Source organism: Perna viridis, chromosome 6 (assembly GCF_037379345.1).
Source record: "Perna viridis isolate PV_CMFRI_1.1 ecotype Kerala chromosome 6, ASM3737934v1, whole genome shotgun sequence".
NCBI lineage: Eukaryota > Metazoa > Mollusca > Bivalvia > Mytilida > Mytilidae > Perna > Perna viridis.
In genome coordinates this window covers 6906552-6932718 of record NC_142450.1, presented here as the reverse complement: position 1 = coordinate 6932718, position 26167 = coordinate 6906552, and the positions used below count along the sequence as shown (strand labels likewise).

Below are 26167 nucleotides of genomic sequence, written 5' to 3'. Positions count from 1 at the left end.
ACTAAGACTGGTTTTGTTGTCTGTAACAGACTGACAAACTATGACTGGTTATGTGATCTGTAACAGAATGACAAAGTAAGACTGGTCATGTGGTCTGTTACTGAATGACAATCTGAGACAGGTCATGTGGTCTGTAACAGAATGACTAAGACTGGTCTTGTGGTCTGTAACAGAATGACAATCTAAGACAGGTCATGTGGTCTGTAACAGAATGACGAACTAAGACTGGTGATGTGGTCTGTAACAAATGACAAACTAAGACTGGTTATGTTGTTTGTAACTGTTTCTGTGTTAGAAATAAAAGTGAATCCATAGATCCTTTACCTCGGTTTCGGCTATATAGATGACACATTATCTTTAAACAATCCTAATTTCGGGGATTTTATACTTGAGATAAAGGATACTACAGACACTGTGAAGTCAGCCTCATATCTTGACCTACACTTAGAAATCGATGGTAAAGGAAAACTATTGACCAAACTTTACGACAAACATGATGACTTTTCGTTCAGAATTGTCAACTTTCCTTTCATCTGTGGCAAAATCCCTTCAGCATCTACGTATGGAGTGTTCATATCACAACTCATACGTTATGCAAGAGCTTGCGGAAACTACGCAGACTCTTTGTGTCGCGCTGGAACTCTAATAGGCTTCTGGAACAGGTTATACTGCTACAAGATTGAAGTCATCACTACAGAAGTTTTATGATTGTCATCATGAACTCGTGGATCGTTATGGTGTATCCATCTGCATCATAAAAACTGATTTGTTCAATGTGTCATAGTTTTCCTTTCCTTGTTTGTCTACCCCAGACTTGACTTTTTACGAGCAACTCGGCAGGTGTTTCTAGAAAAGCAGAGGATGCTTACCCTACCAGTGCACCTGGTCCATGCTCCCAGTTTTCAGTGAAGTCTGAGTTGCTCATTTGCTTTTGTTACTTTGTATGTATGATTTTAGTTACTTTATGTTCTTTGTTGTGTATGTCTGTTTTCCATGTCTGGTCTTTGTCCCGGGATTACATTCTTTTGATTACTGCTATTACCTTTATTCCCTTGATTACTCTTTGATATGCATGAAGCACCTTCTGTCTGATGTTTATGAAAACTGATACTTAAATACTCCAACACTTGAACCATCAAAGACTTACATCATAACAAATTTTGATGAAATATTTATTTTGTTGAAGATAAAAAAATCACAAGTGAACCTCATAATTTCATAAGAAGCTTGTCTGTTGAATCAAAACAATAGTTTGTAACATGTATATGTAGAACAGCTTGTAAATCCTTTTTGTTTTTTTACATACAAACAAGTCTTTTTAGTGGGTAAGCTAAGGTATTCAGTAAATTATAGGGCTATAAACAGGTATGAACAAATATACCAGTTTCCATACTAGTGCTTTAAATCTATGAAAGAACATGAATAGTTTGTTTTTAGGTATTTAATTGTGTAACATTTTCCAGTTTTAAAAGAAGAGTTGTGATCACACGAAAGTACTTTAACCCTGTCATATTTTTTGTGCCTGTCCCAAGTCAGAAATTTCCGGCCTTGTATTGTTTTCACTTTCATTTTACTTTATGTTGCTGGAGTCTATAAGGGCAACAATTTCGCTGTACCTGTGTAAATGTATAATGTTGATTTGGGGCCAGCTTTAGCCTGCCCAGTGGTATGAAGGTTTCCATGGGTGGCCTCGTGCTGCCATTTTTCGTCCAAGTGGGGTTATTGTCTCTTTGACCTATTCACCATAACAATTCTCCTTAAATTTGTTATTTGGTTTGTCAATGACATTATGCAAAAAATCTTTTATTGTAATATAAATTTTTTTAATTTATAGAATAATAATAATAATAAAATAACAATTTCCAATGAATGGATACATGAAATGGATGGATTCTTCAATGAATTCTGATATGTCAATCAACTCGAAACTTCTATCTTGTAAAAAAAATATTTTAATATTTATACATTTTTTTTTTTTTTTCTGTACAGTTGCATAATAATAACATATTTGATAAAGACAACCTGTTCAATTTGTACCAAAAAGTATGCACTTAACTGTACCAAGCTTTCTCATAAAAAAAAAAAAAAACAATTGTAAAATATATCTTTGATGAACAGGAAGTTGTCAGTGGACAGCAACTGTAATTGCTTGGGCATTGTCCTTTTGCGCCAATTGGAAAAAAAAAATCAAAGTTAAATTGCACCCAAAAAAATTTATCGTGTAGTCCTCTTCTCCCCAAAAGAGACTACTTTTTGTGCCAAATACAAATAAGGAAATTACAAATCAAAAAGGAAATAATCTTTGTCTATAGAACTCATTCTGCGACAATTTGTGCGTACTCTTGGTAAAAAATTTCAGCCGTTGATATAGTGAAAATTGATATTAAAAGTGATGAAGAATATAATCAGAACAATAAGTGCTCAAGGAACAATGTATATAGTTGTACCTTTAACCTGCATGCTATGTTAAAAAAATTTTTTTTTAAATGAACATTTACTCCATCAGGGAAACCGGCCGGTCCCAAACCCGAAAGAAGGAGGAGGGTCTATATTTACATCATTTAACTAAAATAAAAGTCTTATATTTTTATAATTATACTTGCCAAAGATATGAACAACCAATTATACAGAGATTTTTTTAAAAGTGGTAAATAACATACAATCAACACACTATGCATCTAATGTAGCTCTTAAACAATATAAAATATAAATTTACCTGTATTCTGGTGCCAAATGATCATTAATTTATTGGCGCAATTTAACTACGAAAATTGAAAAGTAAACTGGCGCAAAATGAAAATGCCCAATTACTTTCGAATTAATAATGTGATTTCAAACTTAACCATTACAATTTTGATTGCCTAATTAAATTGAAGAACAAAAGGAAAACTTTCATGAAAAAGGAGTGTAATTTTTGTAGAAATAAAGTAAAATAATGGTGTAAATTTGATCTTCAAACTCACTTAGTATTTTTATTTAATACTACTTCACATAAAAATCAGGCAAAATAAATGAAAAGTAGACATTTGTAACTTATAGTACAATTTTGTTTTTATCTGAGCGCTGAATGAACACAGATTTTACATATAAAGCTGATTATAATTGCTTTATTTATCAAGTATAATGAACAAAATAGAGTCACTGAAATCTCTACAGTGAAAATATTCCGTGGCAATATCATTCTTGGATATATCAATATCTTATAATAATTGGAAGAAGTATGGATGAAAAAAATCAACAATACCACACAAAATTGCAGAAAGTAGCCTAATTTTTATATGAAGATGTAATAAATACCCCCCCCCCCCCCAAGCAAATAATATTTAAAAAATGCATGAATTGGAATGTTGGTCATTAATGTGATGCACAGCTATCAATGCTAAAATTTTATTGCCTTCATAATTCACTGGTATATAGTATCTATTCAATTTCAAGTATGAAATAACAACAAAAAATATAACTTCTATGAAGAAGCCTATGTACAATTGCATTTAGTACAAATATGATACATAAAAATATAAAGAAAAAAAAAACGATATTTACTTTACAATATGCATACAAACTCTATATACAAAAATAAATAATAATTCTGTTAAAAATAATACAAAATGGAATTCTATGAAAAGAGATCTTTACTGCTGGAATGTGATTTCTAAAATTCAATATTGTGTAGTTTCAATGTTAGCTTCCTAAAACAGCTTTCTTCAGTTCAAAAAACAAATCCAAACTCAAGCAACATTTTCCTTGGATTTTTTCTCTATGCACTAATAACTGAAGTAGCCTTTGTTCTATCCTACCAATTGTTTTCAGAACTTTTGCAGGTTTCTGAACTTTTAAAAAAGAAAGATCTATAAATCCACAATATTCTAGCTGCCTATGTGAATTAATGTTTTGTGGAATATAAAAATCAAAGAATAATTCTAGAATAACTATTTCTGATAGTTCAAGGGTCCAAACTATATTCAGGAATTGCACTGGGCTTGGTATGATTTGAGATTTTTTATTTGATCTGGTCATCAAAACAAAAAACAAACAAAAAAACTACAGTTGGCAATTTTGTCAAATTTTATCATATTGATTGCCTTCTAAATCAGCTCAGTAAATTCTTTTTCAAGAACTGCCATACCTAATTTGTTGTCAAAGGGAGATAATTTTAATACAAATAATTTTTTTACATAAAAGATTTCATGTTTTAATTGAAAAAAAAATATATTATGCCATAATAAATTTCTAGCTTTGAAAATGTATGGCCCAAAAGTTTTGTTAGAACTTTCAAATGAGTACTGAAGATGATATGTAAGAACCCCTTGAACATCCTTCAGAATGACTGTAGCTGGTCTATTATTAACCCTTGATGTTACCCTTTAAAAAATTTATACATCACTACCATGGATGTAACTTGGCACCTGTTGATAATTAGTAAATCTATGGTTGCCTTGAAATTGAGACTGCTGGGAAGGTTGAACGAAGTCATAGCCAGCATACCTATCATTTGCTCCATAAGAACTGTTAGCTTGTCGGAAATCACCATGGCAACCATAGTCAGTATCATTTAAGTTCTTAGCGGCATCTTTCAACTTCCTCTGATACCAACTTTGCACATGCTCAGTGAGGTCTTTCTGATACTGCCGCTTGCCAACAGAATTAAACTGAGCATAGTCAGGGTTATTTATTTGAGGATGTGGTGAATTGTTACTAGACAGTGTTATATTGTGATCTGTTGGTTCTGTACTGAAAGAGGAAGAAGGGGTACAGCTTGTGCTAGGTGCATTACCAGAGTTTGTATTGCGTCCAAATATTTTGCTACTGTAGCCAGAATCTGGATTGCTACTATTATCCTCGCGGCTTTTGTCCTGAATGGGTGTAGATTGTAAATTTCTATCAGCACCAGTATATGAGTCATGTGAGGTCTGGTTTAGGTTTGATTCTGATTTACTACTTATCCTTTGCACATTGGAATGATCATTATATATGGAACCAGTACTACCCTGAAAGTTTGGATTGTACACATTGTACATAGATCGACCTGACGTTGGGTCATCATTTGGCCTCCTTGTATAATTTTGTGAGGATCCATAAGGGTTTTCTCTCCCTGAACTATCATTGGCCAGAAGTGGCCTGTCTCGACTGCCCTGATTGTACAGTCTTCCTGACTGTACATCTTGTACATCGTACATTCTACTTGACTGAATATCCTTTGCTGCACTGAACTGCTGCCTTTGTGTCTCTTGTCCTTGATATTGACCTCTATTTACAGATGAAGCACTATGATATTGTAAGTTATGTACATTTCTATTTACAGGACTGTTTGTGTATGGCCTTGGACTATAGTCACTTGAATAAGGCCTTGAACCCTGATTGCTTCTATCATTGGAATATGGCCTTTGAACTTGATCAATTTTATCACTAGAGTAAGGCCTTTGAATTTGTTCTCCTTGGGTTTGTCTACCTTGTTCATTTGAAAATGCCCTTAAACTTTTACCATTCCTTTCATTGGAATATGACCTTGCACTACCATACACAGGATTTGTCCTCTTTAGAGTTTCAAGTTTCACATTGTATGCTTGCCCACCCCTAGGAGAATTTGGAAAGCCTAATTGTTGAGAGGAAGACAGATTTGGTGCTTGTTGCTTCATTTGATATGCAGAGGTCAAGTCATCCTCCAAAAGAATTCCATCCGATGACTTTGACCTTTGACGATTCATTTGCACATTCTGACCCTGAGCAATGTACATGTCATCTCTATTCACACTATTAACTGTGTCATTAGCATTTACTATCTTTTGGTTGATAACCTTTTCATTTTGAGATCCTGTTTTACCAGTAGGAGTGCCTTGTCTTCCTAATGGTGTCGGATTTCTATCCTTTGTTGAATTCATCACTGTTTCAGAATAAGGAATCTTTGTAGATAAATCCCTTTGCCTCCCATACGTAACTTCCAATTGATGATTACTAGAATTTGTATAGTTCTTCACATTTGAACTGTCCTGGTTTTGTACATAATTGACCTGATTTTCTTGGCCTTCATTTTGAGTATTATTTTGTTCAGGATATCCAAATGTTGTGAATGTTGGACGTTTCCCAGCACTGGACTCGGTTAGGGGGCCCTGTCCAGTGCTGGAGGAATTGGAGGTCACATTAGTACCTGTGCTTGTGTTTGAGGACCCCCTTTCGGGAAAACTCCGCCTTGTGTCACTATTTCGAACTTCACTGTTCAAATTTCTTGGCTCAATATTAGAACGTCTCACTTCTTTGTGCCGATCAAAATGAGCTCCATTCATTTTACCCTCAATTTGCACATTCCCTGAATTGTGATACTGTTGTCTAATACTGTAAGCGTCTTGTTGATTCATTCTACTTTCAGCTTGAATAGGTCTACTTTCACTTTGAATATTTCCACTATCATTTTCTATAGTTCTTACGTCATTTTGTATATTTCTATTTTCAGTTTGTCTCAATGAAGTTCTTTCAGTTTCTGTCCTGCTTTTCAAAAGTGATCTTTGTGGAGGATAATCATAGGGACTAGATTCTCGAGATTTAGAATAAGGGGTGCTGTGATTCAAGGGACTTGAGTCCCTTAGAACTGTTGACCTTTGACCATACAACGAATTGTAGTTTTGAGAATTTGAATTGTTTACAGCAGTTCTAAGTTCATTTGCCCCATGCCACGTTTGTGAGGTTGGAAGTTTCTTTGGTATAGCACCATGTTCGTAGCCACCATACTGGCTACCATAAATTTGGTCATGTGATAAATATGGACTTCTATTTGTTGATGCAGTGCTAGGTGAAATGAAATCAGGACGTGAAGATGACCTGTTCTGTTGACTAGGAATGGGCGACACAAAATTCTGCCCACTTCTTTGTGGATTTGCACTATGAATAATAGTTTGTTGAACACCATTGTTAAACCTTCTCCCTACCACAGGATTTCGAATTGTACGTTCATTTTCATACGAAGGCAACTGCCATGCTCTTATTTGCTGCATTGCTTGCTGTCGAGATTCATAAAATTGTCTTTTACGAAATCTACCACTGTGATTGTCAGATTGTGAAAGAGTTTCATCAGATCTTGAGCGAAAAAGTCTCCCATTCTCAGTATTATGAATATCCATGAATATATTATTGTTTGGAAGAGCAGTATCATCATGGTGATGATCCAAACAATGTCCGTATTCTGACAACTTAGCTTCCAACCAATCATCAACATTCATTCCACCACCACGATTCTGGTATGCAGCATGTTGCTGGTGATCTGCTAAACGTTGATCAATTCGACGGTAACAATTTTGCTCCTCATCGTCAAACCGATCACGTGACCATCTATCGAAAGCATCCAAATGCTGGTTGGTTTTCCTGTCAAGTTGGTCCATGCGGTTTTTCAAGATCTGATGAGAAGCATCAATATGTTCGTATATGTGTTCCTTGTCTTTATCAACCCTTTTCTCCAGCTGATGTAAAGCTGGCATACATTGGCAGATAGGTGTGTAGCCAACTGGTCCCTGCAAAGCAAGCAGAAATAAATAAAATTCTCATGAGATGTCAGACAACTGTTATGATCATAATCACTTCATGTCTTGAACTATGCTTGTTCCTCTTACTGTAAAGTAAGAAATTAAGTAAGTAAGAAATTGTTGTAGTGGTCTTTTCCTAATATTCTTTTTAACTCAAATTGAAATAAAGAATATTTAATAAATCATAGGATGTTGATCAATTTTACAACTGTTTTTTTTTTCTTTACTGGAAAGTCTAAAATTGTAAGTCATACAATCAGAGCTCCAATGTTCATTTCTGCATATGTTCTAATAAAAGAATACCACAGAAAATCTTACTGATATTACTTTTTATGTATGAATAATTATAATCCACTGCGTTGAAAAGAAAAAATACAAAAAATGTAACCACTCCCATCCTGATAATCATATTGTCATAATATAAACAAAGTTGTCAAACAGAAAGCTGATGTTTCTTTAATCTAAAATCAAATGATACCAGGATATGGCATGCCTATATAAAGTTTCTTTCAAAATATCTAGTGGCTTTGATAGGGAATTACAGAGAAAACTGCTATGATAAAGGCCTGGGCAGACGAACAGACACCATGATCATCATATATACCCCTATAAAGCATGGAATATAAAAAACATGGATTAACAAAAATCCTTACCTGTTTGATATTGCCAGCCAAATCTCTGTAATACTGCTGGCCTTGTTTTGGGACATACTGACTAAAGAAGCCTTGGACTGGATTTCTGCCAGATGATGGATGAACCTGGCTACCAGTTGGTGCTGGTTTATCTTTATCCTAAAGGAAATATATCTTATTATTCTGCAACAACATTTCTATGTGAAATAACTTGTGTTTTCTTAATTATTGTGACTATAGAGATATCCAAAAGATTTCTTAGTCTTTCTTTGACTGTGATGACCTTGAAATTATCTAGACACTTTTAACAGCTTTACTTGAACACATCTTTTGTCAATGAAGACAACAAATTGTTGGTTATCTTATTTGCTATGCTGTATTTACTCAATAAATATGTTTCAATAACATTGCTACACATAGCCATATGTACGTCACTGCAAAAAAAAAATAAAGTGCAAATCTGACCTACTTTCATTAAGAAATTTCCCAGGAGTAGCATCCACAAAGTGTTCCTATAGTGACAAAGAATCCTACGAAAGTTGAACTAAATTGACTGAACAGTTTCCAAGGAATTGCATTCACAAAGTGTTCCTATAGTGAAAGAGTAATCAAGGGAACCAAGATTCTAACGGAATTCAAAAGAATGTAATCCAGGGACAGAGACCAGACACATGTTCAAAATCCAGGGAAAAAGACCAGAAGTATGTTCAGAAGCATATTCAAAATCAATAAAGTCCCATAACTCCTGTAAAAATGGCGGCACAATATGATCACCTACATATGGCAACTAACAATCCTACAAAATATGTTGAGCAGTTTCAAAGGAGTTGTGTCCACAAAATGTGAAGGATGGACACAAGTAATTTTATGTCCCCTTCTGCATTGTGGCCACAGGGACAGCCAAAAGTTCTAAAAATTTTAATACAAAACAAAAAAAAAGCCCCATATTTCTTCAAATCTATTGAGAAACCACTTTTTAATTATTTAAAGATTTCAAACAAAAAAGATAGTCAAATCCCTTGCAAGTGTTTCATAAAAGGATTCAAGTTCAAAGAAGCCAAGTTCAAGTCTACATTAATGATTTAAAGGTAAAGGATTGAATCATAAAATTTGACCATTGTACAGAAATAATGGTACTACTAGAGCAGAATAAACTTTAAAATTTTTAACGTTCTGTAAATTATAATCACATAGGCTTTTTTCAAAAAGATAAAATAACACTACACCTTTTTCTTCTTTTTGAAGAACGACAGCAGTTTGCTTCCTGATTTTTCTGTTTTGACAGGAATGTCCTGGTCAGGAACAACCACTGGACCATCAATATCAACAGGTATCTCACTGAAATTAACTGCCTTTGTAGTGGGATGTACCTGAGCCTTGGTCTAAAAAAACATAAATAAAAAATCAACTACACAGGACATAAGGAATCTGAAAAGTACCAAAAAGTTTCACTTATTAAAAGATCCTTTTAAATGTGATTGGGCATGCCTGTGTTTTTATTTGGAAATGTGGAACTGAAAATTGTAAGTGGTAAATAATTTGTTCTGTCTCATGTACTATGGAAGGCTGAACAGATGGGAAGTAATTCAATGTATGACACATCTCTAAATTTCAATGACTACTTAGTACAAATTTAAATATTTACACAAAATACATGTATATGAAGAAAATGTTTTTAATGACAGTACCTTAACTATAGATGTAATGGTCATGATGACTTCTGGGTGGTCCTTTCTCCTAGCAACATCAATAGCTGTTTCTTCCTGTTTGTTGAAGATATTAATATCAATACCAGCCTCAACCAGAAGTTTGGCAATTTTCTTTCTCTTCAGTGCTGCCGAAATGTGGAGGGCTGTGTCACCATTCTATGGGAAAAAATATATTTACATATGTTCCAGTACATATAAAATAAAAAAAATTCAGGAAAAGAGTGATGCCATTGTTTCTTGACTTACCGGGTATGCCCTATGGCAGACATTTCATATGTTTCTGGTATTCTGTCTCAAGCCTTGATATTTCTGGCAGTGAATCCTTTTCACAATTAATTTTATGACAAATTCGATAATTCAAAACACTTTGCTTGTATTCAGATAATGTCATACAATGTTTCATTGTATTAAATGATAGAAAGCTTCCTAGTAACAAAGTTACTATTATAATAATTAATTGGAAAGAGTGAAAAACCAAAATATTATCACATCGCCGAAGAACATCTATGATTATTCTATTTATTATATAGATTTTCTTTATATTTTATTGATATTTGTCAACATAAATTTTAAATTTTGTGATTGGTGGATTGATCAAAGTTGTAATGTTCTGGCTGGAGAAAGTCCAAGAATGAAATTACTGAATTTATTTCAGTGTGTATTATCGAAATTTATTTCACCGGGAAAATTTGGAAAAACACTGTTATCTATATAAAAATTAAATGTAAATAAGCAATACACATAAAGGCAATTCAGCCAACTCCCATATCAATAGCCATACCTTGTTCTGTTCATTCAACCTGCATCGTGCACTGATGAGAATTCTTGTGACACCTGCATGCCCATATCTTGCTGCTGTGTGTAAAGCTGTATCACCATACTGAAAATGTTCAAGGTATGGTAATATTTGAATTATTGCAATTTCTAATGTTGTTGTTTGTTTGGTTTTTTTTTTATAATACATGTAAGTATTCTACCCAATGCAAATTAAATTATTTTGAGTATATGACCCTAAAAGGAAATGTTCCTATGGTCATTAAACTGTAATTGTTTTATCATCAAGAAAATTTTCTAAAATGTATTCGAGGTTGTGGTCGCATTATTGGAGTAAATATGTTCCAAACTCATGTCTGACTACAACCATGCATCCTATTAAAACCAAAATTAATTATGAATTCCTATAAAAGCAAATTGTTTACATGACATAAGCATTTATCTTGCCTCCTACTTAAGAAAGTCATCACAAAAACCTTTTTTGTATTTGTATAGAAGCATTACTTTGTCTCCTGTTTATCTTTTCTTCAGTATTAGGGTGCTTCCTAAGATGTCAATGCTCTTCATATGTGAGATACAATTTATAATCTTTTTTGGGGGGTTTATTTGAGAATTTTCACTGTAAAAAACAGTTGCAGGATAAAATTAATACATGTATATTGCAGAAAAATGTCGAATTCAATTGTACTCGCTTGGAAACAGTCAGAATCACTCCAGGAAACCTTAACTATTTGACTTGATTTTAAATCAGCTTGTACAAATACATTTGGTATTATTCAGCAATGTACATGTATTGTAAGTGACTGCTTGATCAATAACTTTTTTCTCAGAGTAACCTACTTAAATTTTTGAAATTTATTTTTCTATACAAATTGAGAAACCAAATAAGATTTTTTCAGTAAAAAGAAAACAATCTAGTTACATCTTAAATTCCTTACATTGTTTTTTAGATCAGCATTGCAGCCTCCATAGAGGAGAACTCTAGCACTTTGGTTGTGCCCATTCTGGCTGGCTAAATGTAAGGCTGTAAACCCAGACTGAAAAAAATAACTAACATACATAACAAACTGAAATAAATGTATGAGGAAACTGCCTTCAAGCAAACACCAACTAACACAACAGTAGGTTCAACAGATTATATTATCAGTGCAAACAATCACAAGTTCAGGTAACAAGATTTTTTGTCAAGGGCAACAATTTCAAATAGTAATTCCATAATATCATCTTACTCTCACACCACTTTATGAAACACATCAATTTGTGAAACAGTACACAAATTATTAAAGAAGATGTGAATATTTTTTAAGTAGCAGTCTTTTAAAATATCAGATAGGTGATTCATGCATTTAAAAAATTAACCCTCCAATTTCACTTATACATTGTATTTCCTATTTACAAACAGTTTCAGCTAGACCACATCACCCTGAACAGTAGCAGATTTCCATTTAGTTGTTGCACTTTTTAGAAAATTGGGACATTAAAAGATTGATCCTTCTTGATCTGGTTGATAAAACGTGGACATGAATTTATAGTTTTCTCTCCAATACAGATCTGTACACAGAATGTACTATAGCCATGTAAAAATTATGATGACATCATGTAGACTGAAAGAGCATTGCTTGTTTGGTGAATTTTTCTTCATAAAGAATCATCTTCTACCATGACTGTCTATATGTATTGGTACTCAATGGTCTACCTAGACAATACCCATTTACTTATTTACGAATATAAACATGCACATGTTAGGTATGAATAATTGTCCAAGTCTTAATAAGTAATATCAGTTAATGCATAAATATGATAAGAGCAATGGGTGTGAATGCACTTTTTTTTCTAAACAAAAGGATAATGAATTGATTATATAAAGGGGAGATGTAATTCTATCTACAGCACCAACTAATGTTACCATCATGGTATTATTACCTTATTTGTAAGTATAACATTACAATTATGTTTAATGAGCAGTTCTAGCGTTTGACTGAATCCATTCCATGCTGACTCATGTATGGCACCATTACCATGCTAAAAATAGAAAAAAAAATGTATTGAATTTTCATGGTTAATGATGCAAACAACAAATTTAAAATTGAAACTTAATGCAAATGATAACTAGGGTTCTCTTATAATTGAAATCAGTAAATACAAGAATTTGGACACTAAAGATATTCTGACAAGATATGGAAAAAAAGATACCTGCAAATATAAGTGACATCACAAAAGTATAAAAATGCATACTACCACTGATATCAGTTAAATGACATGCGAACATATGATAGGGTTGGAAAGGTCCCTTGTTTATTCAATGTATGTCACAGGGATCGTTGTGGACCAGAGGGGCTACTATTTTGCCTAACCCTCATCGAATTAGGAAATTACCCATACAGTTGAACCGAATGAAGCATGCCTAGGCCAAAAAAATTAGAAATGACCCAATAACATTTATGGAGAACAATATCCTTAAAGTGTTCTTTTTCACTATATTTTTCCTTGACCTGTTTATATTTTAAAGTGCAAGTACAAGAGTCAAGAAAAATGGAGAAAACCTGAAGCATGTATATCAAAATCCCACTGATCTGACAATATATCTATTTTTGAAAAGTCCACTATTTGTTTTCTTTGCCAGTTAATATCCTGAATTTTTTTATCAGCATTTTTGAAAATTGAGGTTTTTGATGGAGTTAACCACCCCAGTAATGTTATGGAAAATCCTTTTTTATTCCCTAATTCCAATTGTGCAAAAAGTCAATTTTCAAATTCAAAGTCGTGAGTTATATCATACCATGAAACATGGTACACTTAACATTCACAAGACCAATCAATTAAACAGAACAAAGTACAATAAACATTCACTGTACCAAGTATTTCAACAGAACAAAGTACAATAAACATTCACTGTACCAAGCATTTCAACAGAACAAAGTACAATAAACATTCACAGTACCAAGCATTTCAACAGAACAAAGTACACTTAATATTCACAGTACCAAGCATTTCAACAGAAAAAAGTACACTTAATATTCACAATATCAAGCATTTCAACAGAACAAAGTACACTTAATATTCACAGTACCAAACATCTGAACAGAACATGTTACACTTAACATTCACAGTACCAAGCATTGAAAAAGAACACTGTATACTTAACATTCTCACCACCAAGCATTTAAACAGAACATGGTACACTGAACATTCACAGTACCAAGCATTTCAACAGAACAAAGTACACTTAATATTCACAGTACCAAGTATTTAAAAGAACACAGTACACTTAACATTCACAGTACCAAGCATTTCAACATAACAAAGTACACTTAACATTCACAGTACCAAGCACAATGGGGGGTATCCTCAATTTAAAATGTGACCATCAAATCAACATTTAAAGTCTGTGACAATTCATGATACATGTATTTACAATGTACATGACACCTACTGCACCAAACTGTATGTTAATCTCTTTAAAAATGAACATCGATAACCATTCAATGAAATGATCAACAGCCTTTTTGGCAATTTATTAGACCCAATTTATCATTTTGGAATATGTTGCACATTCAAAAACTTGCACTATTGAATTAGATATGTACTTTAACATAACATGCTCCCAATATCAATCATGATTATGCATTCAAACAGAGATTTAAGCTTGAATCTACACATGAATTTATCAATGGTACAGGAGGGGCTTAATCTAGGGGAATGAAACATTGCTGAAAACATTTATTTTTCATGAGGCCAACCTTAAATGGTTAGGCAAGGTCAAAGGTCACACAGGATTACTATTTTATAAAATGAGGCAATAAAAAAACTAATATGATATGGATTTAGTTCATTACGTATGACAGTTTCGACAATTGCAGAAAACAATAAAATTTCCCACCTTAAGTAAATATTTTCTGTACAGACATTTTTAGAGTATCAGGGAGGTAACAACAAACAATATTTTAACTTAATAAGAAACTATTCATGCTAAAACAATGTGTTATTGTATGGAAAAATTGTATATTTTAATGTATAAATTGACAACATTGTCAATTTCATTGCAATATGCTATGTACAGTGGTAAATTCTTATTATTTGAGGAAAGTTGCCAAAGAGAAAATAATTCACCACATACAACTTACATAACGGTATTTCATTTTGTATATTAACAAAGTTCCTATAGATAACTGATGGAATTGTAAATAAAAAACTGTTATTGAATTGCTATAAGTTGTCAGGATGTAGCATGTATCAATAAGAATATTTTGACAGCTTAATAATGGAAGAAGTCTAGACTTTTTCCAATAAAAGTTACTGAACCAAAGCAAGAGGGTTTTACTTTGAATGAACTTGTTTTTGAGAGAAATTTGCTTTGGATTTACTACAAAGGGATGTAATTTTGAAGAAAGAAAGAAAAAAAAACACACAAATTATCTTGAATATTGGCTATTATTTTTTTTCACTAATGTTTCCACTTTATAAAGAGGAATTAACAAGCTTAATTTCAGGTTTTAAAAATAAAATGACATTATAAATGAGACTGTAAACCAAAGCTTGAATTGGTTTATGTTGCAAGGGGATTTGAAAAAAGGTAAACACAGAAAAAAAAACATTAGACTAACTTCCTTGTTACCAATATGGAATGCCCATCAAGACCCTCAGCCACTGTATGCAATGTTTTATACCTGTATTTCACCTGTATTTCTCAACGCTCACAGCCAAATAAAAGGCAGAATTCTTTATTACTATAATTGAATCTTGATTCAATCTCTTTTATTACCATAAAAATAGTACCATTGATATTGGTTTCAAAGTTGTGCAGGGAGTATTTAGCAAAATACCTTTTAGATGGATGAATGAAAAGACTTAAAGCAAAAAAATCTAATATATCTGTAATTGAATCACAGAACCATCATATACATAATAAAAAGGCAGGCAAAAAATTTCCATTTTACAATTATTCAATCATAGAATTGACAAACAATTTATTAAAAGTTTCTTACAAAGTAGAAGTATATTTTGAGTCGCTCAAAACAGACACAGAGTATTTCGACCTTAAAAAGGTTCAGCTAAATACCAGACGGTGATTCATAACAACAACTCACTGTTAAGCGTAAGTCAACATTTAATATAATTCAGAACTAGTCAAATTACGTAATATTTTAAATTGAAGACCAAAATTTCTAATTAAAAAACTGACGGGTATCTAGTAAGAAGATAAGAAATTTTACCCCCTTTCAAAAAGATCACTATAAATTTTTGTAAATATTGCAGGTATTTGTAAAATAGCACCCTCTAGCTGACAGCCAAGGAAATAGGTGTCAACAGCATCCTTATGTTAAATCTTGGTGTTTATATATTTTGTATCTTGCATGCTTTACAACAAATATCTGTCAAAAAATCCTTCCTAAATCATGAATAATTCACAAAAGGTTAATCAATCAATCAATCTTTACTTGTGAAACACCATCAAAATGATTGATTGATGGTATCTCATGTTAGGCAGATATTTCCTACATTTCAGAAACAAAGAACTTGATCAATTTTGCATAGTGGAAAAAAATTTCATCTTTAACTTCTCTTTTTTAGTACCATTCTATCTAATTTTGTTACAATTGAATTTTTTTAAAATTTTAAAATCACATTTATAAGTATAATAAATGCAATGTTTTCCAAACTTCACTGCAACCATTAATTTCTGCAATGTTTACATTGTACAATCAACTCTTTTAACATCACACTTCTATGTGCTAGACAAGGCATGCAAAACATATACTATACAATACAGTTCTGGGAAACATTATTGAAAACACCAGACAAGTGGGAGCCTTGGCAGACTATAATTTGCTTGTTCCCTTATTTAGAGATTTCATATTGCAAAATAACTGTCTGCAGGGCTTAAAATTAAAATGTATAGAAAGAAATTTTACAACAGAGATTGTACACTCAACTCTGGTCAAAACCATAAAATTACAACAACCAAAACATAACAAAGCATATGTGTATTATGTGTGTGTGTGTGCCTATGTGTCTGTGTTTTTGTAATGCAAACTTAATTTTCTCATAACTTGACAACAAAAGATGTGCCTGGCTGAAAATATCTCTGTAAAATATTACCTCATCCTGAGAATCCACACTACACTTGGCAGTCAACAGCAGTTCTATGGCTTCTGTGTGACCCTTAGAAGCTGCTCTGTGTAGGGGTGTGTACCCAAGCTGAAAAACAACAACATAACATATAAGTTGATGCTGGTTTGTTTTGAGGTGTATACCCAAGCTGAAAAAAATATATATATAACTTGATGCTGCATTGTTTTGGGGTGTATACTCAGTATCTCAGTACTTTAATGCCTCTTTGATATAATCCAGCTGAATGACAATCATTCATCAGTTGTCTAACATGTCAAAGTGGAGATCGGAAGACTCGCAACTTGCAATTCAAAAGATATTTCAAATACATCTCACACTATGGCTTCTGTAGTAGGGTCAAATGACCCTGACCCTTGACCTCAATATAAACAATCAAAATGAATTATATTACTTAGAGGACTAGTAAGCATGCTATAGCCATAAATAAGAAGCTTAAGTTAGCATCAAAGATATTCATTTGACAGAAAATGTGACCTTATATACAATTTAAACATATTCTAATGAAGCAGCTGTGCACACTTGATCAAAATGTTTTTGTTGAAAGGGACCAAATAGCCATTTTAGCAAAACAAACGTGATCTGTGGGTCACATTAAGTTCCAATATTTCAGCAAACAGGTGAAGCATCTTACAATTCCCATATATTAGAAAGAATAAATATCCTTCAATTCAAATGTTATCAATACAATCTATACAAAGTAAGTATTTCTGTCTAATAAATGATAGGTAGGAGATATGAAAAACTAATGGATCATCTTTTATTGTTAAGAGATCTTTAGTTAAAGCCTCATTCTCATTCTAAACATAAGTCATGTTAGCAATAAAACCTTAACTGGTGTGTTCTGTCCCATGCATGGTTTGACTGGGATGATGATTTTGTTCTCTCTTGTTAGATCACTTTAAACAGGTTTTATTGTACCCCTTTGGCAAGATTCAGGAGTATATTAGGATCCCCAAGTCAGTTTGTCTGCCACACCATCTGTGCAGGATTCATAAGAGTAGTCAAAGACATTAAAAAGACCCTTAGTAGTTTGTCTGCCAGTGTGTCACATTTGTTTTGAAAAGGAGAGGGAGTTAGATTCCATTAGACTACAAAAATATAGTTTGAGTCACATAACATAATATTTTTCATTTCATGTTCAAGAGTAACTGAGTTATGACCCTTTTCTTTGCTGGAATTATGGAAATTCTAGACTTTTAAACACTCATCTATCACAGTAACAACTTTTTGTTTTTTGGGTTTTTTTTTAAAATACAAGCATTGGAAATGCTAAACATGATAGTAAGATCTTTTTAAGTTCTACAACAGTTACCCATATTTCTTCTGTACACAGTAAAACAGGTATGACTTAAGATTTGCATATCTCCTAGACTTTACTTTATCTCAGAAGTTAAATACACTTCGAAAAGTCATTTCTCATCTATCCTCCATTTTTCCCCAATAAACTATATAATCTCAAAAAAATTATTGATTATTCTGATAAAATATATACCTTTGATGTAATGGCAAGATCTGGGCTCATTAAAATTTATAAAAATGGAGATAAGCTAAATACAGTACTTTATATGCACAATATTTCGCATATTTTAAGATTAACATAGCGATAAACTCAACTTTGATATAGAAACATTTAAATGGTTTTCAAATTTTAAATTAATTTTCCACCCCATTTTTTTAGATAATAATGCATCCTATGACATACCTACAGGAAAGATGCTAATTTTTAAATTACGACATGAATTCCATCAGATTATGCATGCTTATGGTCATGGACACAGATTTTTTGAAGAAGTCCTTCCTACAATATCAGAGGTTGAAATGCCCATCCTTCATACCATAGACATATTGTTTCCCTACAATAACTGAGGCTGTCTATCCTTCATACCATAGAGATATCGTTTCCATCAATAATAAGACAGTGCAAATCAACATATTTATTCAGCTTTTTCAAAAATATCAAAAAATGCATTTCATGCATAATCTAACCATAATCGTCTTCCAAAAGCAGTTACCTTTCTATATTAATCAATGGACATTAAAACAAGAAAAAAAATTGATTGCCATCAACATTAAACAAGGCAAAATATAAAGGGTCTAAAGGGGAAAGGGGGTATAAATGGGGTTAGATTTCCATTACTTGTATACAATACAGAAGTTCACATTACATCTCCTCTGATCATTTCTATAAAACATTGAAAAGAAATACAGTGGCTTCATTGATGTTCTAACCTGTAATACAATTTTAAATCCTAGGATCATAATACCTGGTATACTGGTAATATACTGATTTGTTTTATCAAAAAGTTACATCAAGGGCAAAAACTCTATAAAAGATTAGTCACACTTCAAAAAAAATCCTATTATTACTGCAGTGTGAAACAATATGTAAAATAATATCTCTCTTATTTGTGTAACATTCTTATTACCTTAGTTAACCCACAAAGCCTATACAACAAAAAATCTAATGAGCTTCCAAGTTAATGATCGGATCATATCTAAACCAATGTTATTTAATTTCCAATGCACAAATTTATCAAATTTCCTTCAATACTCCAGCAATCATCCAATATGTAATATACGTGTTTGAAATTAATATTACACATGAACTTTGACAAAAGCAGAAACTCATAGGGTCAAAACATATATCCTGGATCGTAATGGATGTGAAATTAATGCTAAATTTTCTTTTCAAATTCTGGATCATGTGGAACAAAACGAAAAATTCACACCAACAATGATTTCAAAGGGCTGTGTGAAAATATAAGAAAAGTTCATTTTTCATTCTATGCAATTATATGAATTAGCACATAGTTGTCAAAATAAGCATATGTAAGAAGTCATTTTTTGCACTATTTGCAATTAAAGAAGGTTCAAATATACTTTAAAAGCACAAATAAATTGTACTTTTCAGGACTATGCTAAAAAAAGGCTATTTGTTTACTCCTTAGTGGGAAAATAAAAGCTGTTATTAAGAAGTCTTTTATTGTATAGATGCTTACCGTAAATCACAAGACCTAAATTGTCAGAAGTCAAGTTTAATCATCAAATTGTATTTTTAAATAGATTTCAATTCCATTATTAAAAGTCTGCATTTTCACATTTTTTAAAAACAACTTTGCCTTGAAGTAAACATACATTTTTTTTTTTTCAAAAAATGTTCATAATCTTAAATGTCATTTAAAGCAAGTCCATAACCAAGACCCTGTTTTTATTGTAGAACTACAATTTGCCCCAATTTTGAGGTTTAACCTGTTGAGTTTTTCTTTTTATGCAAAACATTATGACACCCTGCACTAAAGAATGTTCCCAAAACATCAGACACAATTCTTTGACAGACAGACAGATGCACACATTAAGTCCCTTCATCCTTATCAATGTGGTTTAAAAAAATTCAAAGATATTGTAAATTTTGGTATGCTGTATGTGTGTATCAAGGAGCAACAATTTTTTATACATAGCCACACAGTAATTAAATGAGATAATTACATTGCACTTTTTGTACAAAGGTCTATTTGCTAATGGAGTTTAATCATGTAATAAATTAACATTCCTTTCTCAATTTTAAATTGTTAAATAGAAATAAAAAAAAAGATATTTAAATATAATTCAATTTGGAAAAAAAGAGTAGAGAGTTAGACAAAAGTACAGTAATTCATTTTATTAATTAAAAAATTTTAAAGACTGATGGGCTAGGAAGAACAATTATCTAGGAGTTAATTTATCAGCTTGAATATTATAGCAACTTTCAAACTGTGAGTAGACTCATTAAAAGTTACTGCTGGCTTTTACTTTTACCTTTAAGTTGGATTATCTCCTCTTACAAGCATATAAAGACATACACATCTACCTGAAATGCCCAACCTTCATACTAAGTCACATCAAAACTCTCAAAATTCACAAATTATAAGGAGAAAACTGAATAGTGTTTAAATTTATCCCTACATAATAATCGCTCAACTCTGGCAAAAACTTAACAGAACCTTTCAATGAACTTGAGGTGTGTCACATGCTTTTCTAAAATATGGGCCTTCAGAAATTTGAAAAAAGTCGTTTTTTAGGTATACAAAGTGATGTTGAAAATAAAAGAACAAGATATACAATACACTATTGTGAACTATAACATATGTAAATAACATTGTTTTCTTAGTTGACTCAAAATATGCACACTTCTGCACAGGTGTCGCTAAGTCTTTAGATTCACTGAAAACTTCTACATGAAGTAGTTGAATGTAAACATTTACATGGGTGCAGACGTTTAATTCAGCCCAAAATATTTCCCCATTATTTATACAAAGTAGGAATTTATCTTTACTCACTTTTATTGAATTACTAGTACTTTGTGATTAAGTCTTCTTGCCATTGAAATTATCAAATTCTCCTACACTCTTGACGTCAGTACTAGGTCATGCTGGAACAAGGTCGCTATGAGTTCGGAAATGAATGAAATTTCAAAAAGGAAATTTTTCAACAGACAAATATCCCTGGAGACATTTTCTCATTCTCCTCTATGAAGGTGACGAGGTCGTGGATTAAATATATTTTTCCGAACTGTTCATTTTCTATCAATAATGTTTTGCAAACTGAAAGTAGAGTTTGATTTGAGTCTGTGATGGCTAGATTTGTCAGATAAAGTGTCCTTAAATATTTTTCTAAATCTAATCTATACAGTAATTCAATATTTTTTATTTTTAGAAAAAAATTCTTATTAAATACCTTTTACAAATTCAAATCACAGAACTTCATAGAAAGCTGCTTTTCTCAGTTGAGTAATTAATAATGTTAAAAGAAGACAAAACAACTTCCATTTCATTGTCATGAAATGTGAAAAAAAAATGCAATTCCTCTTCAAAACTACAAGGTATAGAGTTCATGCATTTGCATTCTCAGTAGTCTTGACTCTAATAATAAAAAAAAAAATAATGGTTTAAGTTATTAAAAATTTTTTGTGCAAAGTAATATTCTCATCAAAATCAAACCTTTACATAATAACTATCATACAGAACTAAGAGAACATTTTCTGTGTTCTTTTTTCACAAATTGCAATTTCAGCATACCCAATGTATATGTTTTCAAGTCTTTTTAAGAATCAGACAGGAGGTGACTCATGCATGTCAAAAACCCAGCAAATTTATTCCTTATTGAGAAACAGTGGCATGCAGACCACATAACAAGTTTTAGTATTTCATTTGTTTGTTTAAAGATGAAAATTCATGTAGAAAATACATAGAATTGGTTCTATGAAAGTTATAGTTCCTGATTTGTCTGATTTAAGAGGGTGATGAATGTATAGTTTTCTCCATAATTCAGATTGATACGCAGAATGGATTTAAGTTCCATAAAAACATGGCAAATGTAGATTGAAAAAACATCATTTGTTCAGGGAGCTTTTCTGCACCATGAAGACCTCTACCTTTGGCAGTGTCTGAATTTTATACATTTAAAACATCTAAGTGCATATTTGCATGATTTTGTAAAATTTCAAATAGTTCAAGAAATAAAGAAGTGTATTTCATTTCATAAGATTTGTATGACCAGAGTATTTAGCCTTAAACAATTTGATACAGTTATTGCTACTTATGAGTTCCACTGGCAGTGAATTACATGAATTTAAATCATGTAACCTTACCCAAGTAAACAAACATTCAATGCCAAAACTTGATACATGTCAAAACTGTTGAGAATAAAATGTTTTAATATAGCTTTTAAGTGTCTTTGAATATGAGAATACAACTATATAATACTTATCTTGAAGAAATATGCTTGTCTTCTAAATTGAGACAATATTTGGATTATCAACTTTGATTTGCAAGTTTACTTGAAGTCAGATCTATTTCTTGATACATTTAAGTGAAACAGATGTACAGACAAACTAAATTAAGTGATTGCAGTAGGTATATAGTGACTCCTTGTATGATTTTTTTCATCAAAACTTGAAAGAAGATCTGAGGCACAATTTTATCTATAAAACATGAGAACTACTAGTCTATATAAGTTACTGTCATTTTTAATGTCTCTGCAACTTTATTTGGAGAAATCAGATTTAAAAAGATACATTTTCATGAACAGACTTATGTTATTCTTTCACTGTACAAATGTATAATGTTTTGGGGCCAGCTGCAGCCTACCCTGTGTTGTGAAGGTTTCCTCATGGTTCATTGAAGACCAATCGGTGGCCTTGGGCTCACATTTTCATCCTAGTGGGCTTGTTGTCTCTTTGACATATTCACCATACCTATTTTTGTTATAGTATAGCTTTGTCGTTGAGTTTTTTGTGCTTTATATTGTTTTCTTTATCTTCTGTTTTTATATGTAGTCTATGTAGATTGCCTTTGATTCATGTCTTTATGTTCAGGTTATGTTTTTGGATTTTGACATATTTCAATCATCCCAATGCTGATGCTTCCTATTTTGTTGCCAATATCCTTTTGTAATATGAAAATTGTGGGACAAGTCCTCCTGAAACTTTGCCACTATAAAGATTTTGACAAATAAGGTAACCATGGAAATGGCATCGTAAAATGATAAACAAAATCTATTTTATATTTCTATTTGAACAATGTGGATCCTTTTCATTGTGAAGTTTATTTATCAATTTTGGTTCACTTTGTTGATAAAAGAAATAGGGGCTAAAAACTTAAAATTCAGACCAGCTTTAGGTAAGTAAATAGATAGGAGATAAAGAAATAAAACTTTGAAATGTTTGTAATTACAAGTATGAAATTTCTCATGTGTCTTCTATTTCTCTTAAAATAATACTTAATTGTTCATAAAACCAGCAAACCATAAACGATATGCTCTGTAATTTTTCAAGCAAGGCTGGTTTTTAAGGCTTCCACTGCTTCAATAAAAAATTTAACATTTAATGCTATTTTTAAAGCAGGATTAACATCCTGTAATCTTATAATCAGAGACTGACTTTGTGATATTTACAATTCATTCTTAAAGGCAGGCAGCAATTTTTAAGAAACAGTGGAAGAATTTGGTGTTTTGTTTTGACTCATTTACTCCATTATGAACCATAGGCCTGGCACTGATAATTCATATCCACCTTACCCTGTTTTTGGTTGGTTGGTATTTCATCAGTCCTTCACTTACATGAAGACAAAAACCTAATTTAATATTTGATCAATATCTGACAAGAGATATTAGCACAAGATGATCCACATTTGTTCCAAAGATTTAAAGGACAGGTTTTCCCTGATACATTTGGTTTGTGTTTGATGACTGTTAAGGATTGGTCAGTAAAAGACTAGAAATACCGGGAGCAAAATCACAAAAAGAGTACTGTGGTACTTTCCTTCTCTGCTTCTAGAGCAAACTTTTATGTTGGATATAATCTCCTCTTGCACAGACCTGCCATTAAATATCTTGATGTAAGAAGATCTACACATGATCCCTAACCTTCCTAGAAAATTTCATCTGAAAATCTAAAAATCCACTGAGCAATTTAGGATTCGGGGACAAAATGAATGAAAAAGCAGACACACAGACAATTTCATTATATCCCTAAACTTTGCTTAAAGCACTAGGTGTAGACCACCATAACCAGCTCTCATAAATACAATGTTACTTGTAAGAGTATAACAAATATTTCCTTACACTTTTTGAGGATCTCATGTCATTAAAAGGTAAGCTTCTTTTCAATCATAGTACATCTGTATTGTAACATCTGCAACATTAAATATGCATGAAATGGCGAGTAACTTGATAGATTTTGTTAAAATTTGAATAGAAGCCAGAAGTAAGATTCAAAATAATATATAAATGGTTTTCTGTTTTCTAATGAAAGTAGAATTAAAATAGTGTATTTTGAATAAATGAAATTATTGCAACTCATGACAGGTTAATCTTCCTTCAAAATTGTCTTCAATTCCTATTTTTTAATTAAAATGCAAAGCAAGCCTAGTAAACAAATGGTACCAGCGAAAAAATCATTTAATGATTTAATAAAAAGTCGTAACTTGTACAAATGATTGTCAGAGTTATTATGACAATGTGTCTTGCTATTGTGCAATCATGAACTACAATCAATTTGACACTTTTGCATTTCATGAAACATTACATTTTTCACATAGCCTCATACATGTCATCTGAAAACCTTTCAAGATATCAGTGGGAGATTTTTTCTCAGGGGAATATTATGGAAACCATCATACTTTTTTTGGCTTCATTTAAAGCCAAGTACTCTTACTATAAATCTTTAAAAAAAAAATAAAACATACACGTAATTGTTTGTTTCTGTAGATGAAAGGTTGCAACAGATAGTAGCTCTTAAATGCATATCAACACCGCTTTTAGCTCATATGTTAACTCCATTCAATAAAAAATGCATTGAAGTACCAAATAAAACAAGCATTCTGAAAAGGGGGCAATAAAAAGTCCCTTATTGGATGAACAATTAATGAGAATAGATTGTTAAGAATAATCAAGGGAACCAAGGTTATAGCAGTAATCAAAAACAAGTAATCCAGAGACAAAGACCAGACATGGAAAACAGACATACACAACAAAGAACATGAAGTAACTAAAATCATATATACAAAGTAATAAAAGCAAATGAGCAACTGGACTCCACTAAAAACTGGGAGCATGGACCAGGTGCACCTGTAGGATAAGCATCCTCTGCTTTTCTAGAAACACCCGCCGAGTTGTCTTTAAAAAGTGAACTCCGAGGTAGATGAAAGAGGAAAGGAAAACTATGACACACTGAATAAATCGGTTTTCATGGCACAGATGGATACACCATAACGAAGGTTGCAACAGATAGTAGGTAACTTCCATTGCTAACTTCATACATAATTTGTTCAATGAAAAAAGTGTGAAAAATTGAGATTTTGCACTGGTCATATCTCAACAAAAAAAAAAAAAAAATCACTGCAACACTCTATCTTCTAAGGTAATTCACAAAATATCAAATGAATCTGCAAGCATGAAAAAACTGCAAAAAATTGATTTGTTGGTCTGATGGACAGACTGACAGAATGCAAAGCTGAAGTCTCCTTTGGCAAAAATCTCTAATAGGGGATCAAGGAAGGAGACTTCATGTTTTGTATCAGATGTCTTAATAGAATAGTTTGACAGTAATCAGTTTAATGAGAAGGGAAGATAAGCAGGGAACAACACAGTAAATCCAAGAATCTTCTGTCCGAAGACAGATCTTTACTTAAGTTTACAGACCACCAATTCAACCAATGAGCATTTGGAACGTACGCAAAAATAGTCCTACGCAGAAATTACCCCTGTTCCTCATAGTGCTGTGAAAAAAGTTATCATCTCATTTGAAAAATTTTAACAGTTTCTGAAAGGAAAAACATTTCTGTACATTTTATAGGTGCATTTTGCTTCTTGTGATGTGAAGCCTAATCTCCATAATGATTTCTAAATATACCCCTATCTTGTGAAAACACTG

The 26167-nt window shown here is 32.1% G+C and overlaps 1 protein-coding gene across 4 annotated transcripts in view; it reads right to left on the bottom strand.

Moving 5' to 3' along the window:
* Positions 1 to 1787: 1787 nt before the first annotated feature.
* The window catches only part of LOC148613487 (uncharacterized), a 67999-nt gene continuing 43619 nt past the window's right edge, over positions 1788 to 26167 (bottom strand). For 3 of the 4 annotated variants that reach the window (XM_088586785.1, XM_088586783.1, XM_088586784.1), the window contains exons 4-11: positions 16726 to 16824; positions 12550 to 12648; positions 11565 to 11663; positions 10634 to 10732; positions 9832 to 10008; positions 9370 to 9525; positions 8165 to 8302; positions 1788 to 7499 (exon numbers count right to left, since the gene is read on the bottom strand). In XM_088586785.1, coding sequence (XP_088442911.1) covers positions 4374 to 7499; positions 8165 to 8302; positions 9370 to 9525; positions 9832 to 10008; positions 10634 to 10732; positions 11565 to 11663; positions 12550 to 12648; positions 16726 to 16824 — 3993 coding nt within the window. In that variant the 3' untranslated portion in view covers positions 1788 to 4373. Of the gene's footprint in view, positions 7500 to 8164; positions 8303 to 9369; positions 9526 to 9831; positions 10009 to 10633; positions 10733 to 11564; positions 11664 to 12549; positions 12649 to 16725; positions 16825 to 24357; positions 24428 to 26167 lie in introns of all 4 variants that reach the window. The other variant, XM_088586786.1, reaches the window with a different exon arrangement.